This window comes from Gasterosteus aculeatus, chromosome 20, assembly GCF_964276395.1.
Source record: "Gasterosteus aculeatus chromosome 20, fGasAcu3.hap1.1, whole genome shotgun sequence".
In the NCBI taxonomy this organism is placed as follows: Eukaryota; Metazoa; Chordata; class Actinopteri; order Perciformes; family Gasterosteidae; genus Gasterosteus; species Gasterosteus aculeatus.
Genome location: NC_135707.1, coordinates 118,574 through 127,500, shown reverse-complemented (window position 1 = coordinate 127,500; position 8,927 = coordinate 118,574). Strand labels below are relative to the sequence as shown.

Here is an 8,927-nt window from a genome sequence, read left to right as displayed (position 1 = left end):
ATATAAAGGAGTACACGTTTATACATAAACTTAAAGTACAAGTACATCTAACATATTCTGAGATGTAGAGTACAAATTTATATGTCAGAGAAAAGTACCTCCAACATGTACCTGTGTACAGTAAATATTATGAACTGAATCAGCAACAACAGAAACTGAAGAGCATTTATTGACAGAGAAGAGAAACAAAAGTGAAACCAAAAGAGCGAATGTGGAACTACAGCTGATCCCAGACCAGCAGATCCCAGACACGACAGAGTGTGTGATGACGTATTGAGCATAAGATGCTGATCATAGTGCACATGACAGGGAAATGTACTTATACCCTTGTGAATAGTAGTAGAATATTACTTCAATGGATGTCTTTGTTTCTTGCTCTGCTATCTCACTATGCTGACCTTGGAAAGTGAAACTTGTGTTTGCGTATCATTTCTCATGCAGACTGCCTGCACTCTGAACCACCATTGAACCGTCTCTGCAGTTGTGTGTTGGGGGTTGATCCCATGCACACAGTCTCTCGTCAATTTAGTCACCTACATTCTGGACCGGCACCGTGTTTATTGTCTTCTTTAAATTGTCCATCTGTCAAACATTGGTTGTCTATGGTCACACCTGTCTTCCTGCTCAAGTTCCTTTGTGCAGGGTGTCTTCTGATTGGACAACACAAACCTCTGTGATGTGTATTAAAGCTTCTCTAACACCGAGAAGCTGTGTCAGATCTTCCTGCTCCGGTGAGGGAGAAGGAACCATCCGTCCCTTTCCAGCTGAATTGAGTCATTGGACTCATCGGACTTCTGTCTGTAGGACTACAACTTATTTTTCCATATTCTTATAATTTTTCTCTATTCTTGTTAGTAATAAATACACATATAATCACATACAAGATACTTTTGATTTCTCACAAGGGCTTTACCACAAATTTCCACTACAAACTTGGCGATGAGGATGGGATGGACACGTGATCTGAATGCCGTATATTCAGTGGCGGGTGGTGGATGTCTTGGTGGGGCCAGCCCATCAGTTCCAGTAAACATCCCAGTATGATTCAATGCAAAAAAGGGTATCAAACACGCAGTTAAATATTTAACATTTATTACAGTTTAACACACACACACACACACACACACACACATATATATATATAATATAATATTGAGATGCACCTGAACCTAGCGTGTTGGGGAAACACCTGAGGAACGAGCAACTGAAAACCCCCACAAAACTCAGCACCAGTGATCTGAACTGGATGAGCCACCGGTACCAGTGGAGAGAGCGGAGGAGTGGAGGAGTGAGGGAGAACTTAGGAAGGTTAAAGACCAGTGGAGCTGCTGCATTCTGGATGAGCTGCAGAGGCTGAATGGTGGAAGCAGGAGACCTGCAGGAGAGAGTTGCAGTAGTCCAGGAGGGAGACGACAAGAGCCTGAATCAGAACCTTCTGAGTGAGAAGACCCGTCAGGTTCTGTGTAGGAGAATCTTTTCCTGGAAAGAGAAGTAGTTCAGTCTTGTCCATCTTGCTACAGTCAGCTCGCTCACCCATAACATTGTGTTGGTAGTGATGTAGTGATGTAATTTTTTTTCAACGGTTTGGTTTGTTATAAACGTCAGAGATGTATTTATGACACTGCATACTTGAATCATGAATCATTATAATTATAACCATGGGTTTTCACACAAAAATGATATTAAACAGAACGTTATTCATATGTATATGTATGCATGTATTCATATGTATGCAGTGTCATACTGACGCTTCGAACAAACCAAACCAAAGTTATTATTATTTAAAGTACAACGTTATGGGCGAGCGAGCGCTCCCTACCAAGATGGCCGTTTTACACTCCGCCTTCATATATGTATCTGTGGTCAATGAACGCATCCGAATGCGATGTCACGTGATTAACGCATCCTTCTCCGTGCTGGTTGAGACCGGCAGAAAGCAGCCGGAGCTTCTGCAGAGACATTCCGCGGGCCATGTCCGCTCAGCGCCTCCTGAGGACCCGCTGCTTCCCGCGGCTGCCCGCCGCCATGCTCCGACGCTACAGCCTGGACGCCTCCAACCCGCTGCTCCGCACGCAGGGCTACGTCAACGGCCGCTGGCTCTCCGCTGCCTCGGACTTCCCGGTGGTGGACCCGGCTACCGGGGACGAGATTGCCCGGGTGTCCAACTGCGGCCCGGCGGAGGCCAAACAGGCCGTGGACGCGGCGTACGAGGCGTTTCATTCCTGGAAGCGGAACAGTGCCAAGGTGCGTCCCTACTGGTTTGAATCTACTGGTTTGAATCTACTGGTTTGAATCTACTGGTTTGAATCTACTGGTTTGAATCTACTGGTTTGAATCTACTGGTTTGAATCTACTGGTTTGAATCTACTGGTTTGAATCTACTGGTTTGAATCTACTGGTTTGAATCTACTGGTTTGCCTACGCGTGCATGCATGTTCGTGTTGCGCAGGTGTTTTCTGCCTCTGTCACCTGATTCGTCACACATTCGCAAACATATTGCTGAGAATGTTCAAAATGCAGCACGTGACGTGTATGGAATGCCGTTTTGGTCAAAATTAAATAAATGAATAAATACATAAATACATGAAATATGCATTTGAAATACATCATGCAATAAATAAATGAGGCAATAATTACTTAAATATTAAATACATTTAATCATTTCATGGTGATTTTATTTCATAATGCCACTTTTCATTTCCAGAGTCTTTTATTTCATAATGCCGTTTTACGTTTGACGTTCTTATATGCAAATCCGGGGGCGTGGCTACATCTAACGTTCAGAACAGACCACAGAGCCGTGTGCAAAAGAAGGCTGAGGGACGTGAGTGTTGACATGATGGACACCGGTGGGCTCCGAGGTAGCATGCTAGCATTAGCACATCAAATCGATCTACATGGGTTTTCTGCAGATACGGTTCTGACACATATTGAGGTTTTTTTGGGAAATACTAGGGCGGATAAGTGCTCTTCAAGATGTACACATAGACGACGAAGTTTAAAATAGTTTAAGACTGATTGAGCACCGCGTGCGTGTGGAAGAGGTCCAAGTTGAAGAAGTGAACATTAGCGCTGCTACTACAAGCACAGGTTCAAGTTCAAGTTCTTTATATAGCACATTTAAAAACCTCCTCGGTGGAGCAAAGGTGCTGGACGCCCCTCTGGACAAGCTGGCTCACTTTGTTGTCCGGTCATCAACCGAGAAATGTGTTCGGTGTGCAGTTCCAGAGTCAGAGGAGATGGGTGAGGTAAGTTAACCTACTTATTGAGCTAAAGACCAGGCTACGGTGGGCAAAAGCCTTTATAATACTGGCGCTTTTTGCCCCCCTTTACGGGCTGTGGATCCTGGACTAAATACTTTCCCATATATTCTAAAACCTTTAAACATCCCTAAATATTTGCACATACTGCCCACCATAAATAATTAAATGCAGGAGGCTGCGTCGCTTTGGACGCAAGGAGGTGTGAAAAGACACGCGAGGGACACGCGAGGGACACGCGAGGGACACGCGAGGGACACGCGAGGGGCTCTTGCGTGTCTGAGAACGCAGAAGCATAAACCAGGCTTAGAAATCACTACATTACTGCCACTTATGAAGAAATACATTGAAGAAAATGTATTTATTAAAAGGTCGCCACGACCAGGATTTGCAAAATAACGTCTGCCACTCGACCGTACAAGTTTCCCTCCTGTGCGGGTCGGGAGGTCGGCAGGTCGGCAGGTCGGGAGGTCGGGGGGTTGGGAGGTCGGCAGGTCGGGGGCTCGGCAGGTCGGGGGGTCGGCAGGTCGGGTTTGATTGGTGATTGGTCTCCCTGCAGGAGCGGAGCGTCGTGTTGAGGAAGTGGTTCGACCTGATGATGCTGTACAAAGAAGAGCTGGCTCAGATCATCACCTACGAATGTGTGAGTCAGAAGGGGAACATGAATACCCCCACCGGGACAAGGGACCCGAGCTGGTGTCCTTAAGCTGCCTGTCTGTCTCTGTGTCTGTCTCTCAGGGTAAACCCATGTCTGAGTCTCTGGGGGAGGTGGCGTACTCCGCCTCCTTCCTCGAGTGGTTTTCAGAGGAGGCTCGACGAGTCTACGGAGATTTTGTCCCATCGCCCGCCAAAGACCGAAAAATCCTCCTCCTGAAACAGCCTGTGGGCGTGGCCTCCATCATCACACCGGTGAGCAGCCAATCAAAAGCAGGTCCCACCAGAGTACTGCAAAATAGCCCGCCCTCAAAGCTTTTAACTGTGAAGTATAATTTATGAAGATGGCAAAACCCGTTTGTAGGGCGGCTTCCTTCCCACACAGCTACACGTTTTATAAAAGTAGTAATGGAACAAATGATTTACAGAGCCATGAGGTTAATACCCTCACAGAGAACCTTTCACTTTCCCCATATGTCCTCTGAGGGGCGTCTTCTTCTTACATGTGAGAACATCAGGAAGCCAATCAGCATGTTCGCTGTCATCAGACGTGAAGATGCTGAGAGTTCCTGCTTCCTACAAGGTTCGTCCTCTGATATGAATGGAGGTTTTAATTGATTGTAACTGCTGCTCCACAGTGGAACTTCCCCAGTGCGATGATCAGCAGGAAGGCGGCAGCAGCTCTGGCCGCCGGCTGCACGGTGGTGGTGAAGCCGGCCGAGGACACGCCGCTGTCGGCTCTCGCTCTGGCCGAGGTCGGGTCTCCACGACGTTAATCTTCCTCCGCGTTGTTCCTGCTTCCTTCGCTGACTTGTTGTTCTGCAGCTGGCTGAGAAGGCGGGGGTCCCGCCGGGGGTCTTCAACGTGGTCCCGTGCTCCAGAGAGACGACGCCGGCCGTAGGGGAGGTCCTCTGCACCGACCCGCTCGTCGCCAAAATCTCCTTCACCGGGTCCACCGCCACCGGCAAGGTGAGCGCTAGGAGTCTTTAGGGGGGGGGGGACGGGGGACGGGGGACATGTGACTGTAGCCGGATGAAGCACATCTTCTGTTTTGAAGTTGAAGTATTTTATATTTTATTCTCAGCTGCTGTGAAACAGAAACATCGTATCAATGATGCTTCATGATTCATTGTTCTAAAGCTGCTGTTTGTCGGGTTACATTCCCGTGTGTGTGTGTGTGTATGTGTGCGTGTGTGTGTGTGTGTGTATGTGTATATAATGTGTGTGTGTGTGTGTGTGTATGTGTATATAATGTGTGTGTGTATGTGTATATAATGTGTGCGTGTGTGTGTGTGTGTGTGTGCGTGTGTATATAATGTGTGCGTTCTCAGGTGCTGCTGAAAATGGCGGCTGACACCGTGAAAAAAGCGTCCATGGAACTGGGAGGCCACGCCCCCTTCATTGTGTTCGACAGCGCCGACGTGGACCAGGCGGTGTCCGGAGCCATGGCCTCCAAGTTCAGAAACTGTGGACAGGTAAGGTCGTGGTTGTGGACGCGGCCCCGTGGAGCCGTTAAACAGCCGTCCTCTGGTCCCGTAGACGTGCGTGTGCTCCAACCGGTTTCTGGTGCAGAGTGGAATCCACGATGGCTTCATGGACAAATTGGGCAGAGCGATGGACGCCGAGCTCCGGCTGGGTCACGGGTCAGAGCCCGGGACGACCCAGGGGCCGCTCATCAACACTAGAGCTGCAGAGAAGGTAAGTGAGACCCGGCGCTCATTCATTCACAGGTTCTTCTCTCTGGTTCCAGGTGCTCGCTGCCAACAGATGAAACTAATGCCATTCATTCATCTCGCTTAATGTTGTTACAACCTTGTTTATAATGAACGTCTTTTGTTTCTAACGACTAGAACTTAAAAGTAATGCGGAATCACTGAAGTGTATTTTAGACCCTGTTGTTTAATAGTTAGTTATTTTAAACACAAACCTGCAGGTTGTGGTGGAACATGTTGAACTACGACCTGTCGTCCTCGTGCACTTTGCTCTCAGCTCTTCATCATTAACCAGAATGTCTTCAAACGGACACAGTGGTCCTCTGCAGACTGCACAGGGTAACGTTACATAGTAGCATAGCAGCTAGCTTAGCCTAGCGGTGCATTTAGTGTTCAGTTTGTCACGTGGAGTTTGTTTTACTTCCAATGCAAAAGGTTCTCTCCATCTTGACGTAACTGACTGCAGCTGGTGGGCATTTTGTTTCCACGGTCAGCTTCATAAACGTACGTTAACTACATCAAAATGTTTAGTTGCATTAATCCTTGTGGTTCTCGTGTCTATTAATGGTGCACAATTGGCTGCTCTGGGCTTACTGAGTCCCTCTGTTGTTTTAGAATATGTCGCCATGTTCCCATCATCCGAATATGCCTCTCATATTATAGGAAGGTGCCTACAGATCATGTGACCTGCCGTTCGTATGATGGGAACATGGCGATATTTAGAGGAGGCATAGCAACGCTAAAACAATAGAGGGACATGCTATATAACTTAAACGGATAAGACAAGAAGCCATTTTACATTACATCACATTACAGGTCATTTAGCAGACGCTTTTATCCAAAGCGACTTACATCACACTTTAAACTCATGGCTTTTTCACATTTTTGCCCGGGGAGCAATTAGGGGTTTGGTGTCTTGCTCAGGGACACTTCGACATGGAACATGGGGCAGCCTGGACTCTAACCACCAGCCCCCATTTTCCAGTGACGGCTGGTGGTCGGGCGAGCGGTCTGGCCGGATGGGGGGACGTGCAGGGTAGTGGTCAGTCGCTTATCAGAACATTGGTCAAATGATCCGTTTCAGGCTTTATCAGCAAATACAGAATCCCTTTGTTTCCATTTCTAAAGCCGCATTAAGACACACATCACTTTATTTAAGACGCTGCTTGCAAGTCGCTGTCTTGTGCCACATTCTCAATAAAGTTAGAAAAAAAACCCACGGTCATGAAGATCCTCATCTAACGTTACATGGAATCTGCGTGAGGAAGAGGAGGAGGAAGAGGGGGAGGCTCCATGTCGCTAAATACCAACTGAGAGGATTGTGCCGTTCTGAAAAAGGAGCCGCCCACTTTTCTCACTGGGCGCTGCTGTAAACCGGTCGACTAACGCCTGAACTCTGGTGTATTGCAGGTGGTCAAGCAGATCGCGGATGCCGTGTCCCGGGGAGCCACGGTGCTGAAGGGGGGGAAGCGTCTGGAAGGGTCCTTCATGGAACCCACTCTGCTGTCCGACGTCACCACGGAGATGATCTGCACCAAGGAGGAGACCTTTGGCCCGCTGCTGCCAGTCATCAGGTCTGTACCCTCAGACCTTTAAAACCTTTTTAGATTTTACATTTTTAACAACATACTATTTTATTTTTGGGGTGTTTGAGATTTCTTGGTATGACATACTTGTGACTTTAACAATCTATATCTTGATTGATTTCTAGGTTTAATACAGAGGAGGAAGCTCTGGCTATCGCTAACGCGTCTAATGTCGGGCTGGCAGGTGAGACAAGTACAAATAAACTGTTAAAAGACTAATTATTTCTGAAATGTAGACGTTGATAAGTGGCGTTAATGAGAGCTGAGATCTGTGAACTCTTTGAGGACATGAAGGTAACAGAAGGAGAGTCCTCATTAACCCTGACATGTCGTCTTATTGGCTCTTAAACTGCGAAGGAGGTGAACTTGCTGACATCTCCGTCTCTGTCCTCAGGTTACTTCTTCTCTCAGGACGTCAGTCAGATCTGGCGGGTGATGGAGGCGTTGGAGGTGGGGATGGTTGGGGTCAACGAGGGCCTCCTCTCCACCCCAGAGGCAGCGTTTGGAGGAGTCAAACAGTCCGGGTTGGGTGTTGAAGGTTCCAAGTACGGCATTGACGAGTATCTGGAGGTCAAGTACATGTGCTTCGGAGGCCTGAAACCATGAGTGTGGACCAGATGACCGCGGCCATAAGATCTCCGCTTTATAGAAGCTATAAATCAGTCCTGAAGAAGACCTCAGTAGTGCGTCACCCTCTTTGTAAAGATGATCAATTATTAACATGCAGATCCATCATGACTACTCTGACGTTAGGAGCAGCAGTGGCGTTGGAGCTTAGCGGTAGCTTAGCATTCTAAGAAGATGTAATAGGTAACATTACACCCTTCAGATGGTTTCCATAGTAAAGTTTAAGCAGTCACTTGGACCAAGTTAGATCTACACTTTTATTGTTTTACTTTTACAACATGAGTAAACAAAATTTAAAGAATTAATCTTTCAAATGTCAACGTAAACTCTTAAGTTGCATTGTAAATAATAACAAAGCAGTTAAATGAAAAGCTACTTATGAGCCATGTGCGTAGTTACGGTTGCTACCCGGTGTTGATGTTTAAATGTTAGTGATAATGAAGCTGTACCCAATTAGAAGTATTTAAGTATAGTTATACTCCTGTGGCTTTAAATGATTCCTCTATTATATTTACTACTTAATACATTTAATGTCCATTTATAAGTAAGAATCTATGACGTCATCGCAGCACAATTATTTCTACAGAGGCTCATGAGTTCAGTTTAAATGAAAAAAATAATAGATCAAAACTTTTGTAAAATAATTGTTAAACATTCTTAAGCCAGCAGGTTCATATATATGTACATCTGTATATATACATGTATTCCTAATGAAGCAACTACTTTTATACTAACAAGCTTTCAAATTTGGTGAATTTAATGAGCCCTTTATTAATTTAAAGCATGTTCTATTTGACAGACAAGACAGGCTGACAGACAGACAGGCTGAGATTAATCCTGGAGTCTCATGTGTTTAACAGTTGAGGGCGATGTATAAAGTCCCATCACCTGTTCCTTCGTGATGTTGGATGAAGAAGCACTGATACGGAGACGTGAGAGGATGTTTGAGGGCAGACCAGCGTGAAGCTTCTCACCATCACACACACGTCTGTATGGCTCTGAGCTTTGCTGCAAGCGGCATCTTTTTATATGTCAAACTGTAAATAAAGGCACTATTTGCTGTCAGAAGTGTGTTTGGCACTGAAGTC

The 8,927-nt window shown here is 46.3% G+C and overlaps 1 protein-coding gene across 5 annotated transcripts; it reads left to right on the top strand.

The window, feature by feature from the left end:
* The first annotated feature begins 1,872 nt into the window (after positions 1 to 1,872).
* Positions 1,873 to 8,907, top strand: aldh5a1 (aldehyde dehydrogenase 5 family, member A1 (succinate-semialdehyde dehydrogenase)). 5 transcript variants are annotated; one of them, XM_078094207.1, is made up of 10 exons: positions 1,873 to 2,244; positions 3,820 to 3,903; positions 3,999 to 4,169; positions 4,553 to 4,669; positions 4,740 to 4,883; positions 5,246 to 5,389; positions 5,487 to 5,612; positions 7,037 to 7,200; positions 7,338 to 7,396; positions 7,607 to 8,907. In XM_078094207.1, exons 1-10 carry the CDS (start codon positions 1,972 to 1,974, stop codon positions 7,816 to 7,818), a joined length of 1,494 nt encoding a protein of 497 aa, XP_077950333.1. In that variant the 5' UTR covers positions 1,873 to 1,971; the 3' UTR covers positions 7,819 to 8,907. The 5 variants fall into 5 exon arrangements, with proteins under 5 accessions (XP_077950333.1, XP_077950332.1, XP_077950334.1 ...); XM_078094206.1 differs by having other exon boundaries at positions 5,454 to 5,612; XM_078094210.1 differs by lacking the exon at positions 1,873 to 2,244 and adding an exon at positions 2,788 to 3,248.
* The last annotated feature ends 20 nt before the right edge of the window (positions 8,908 to 8,927 follow it).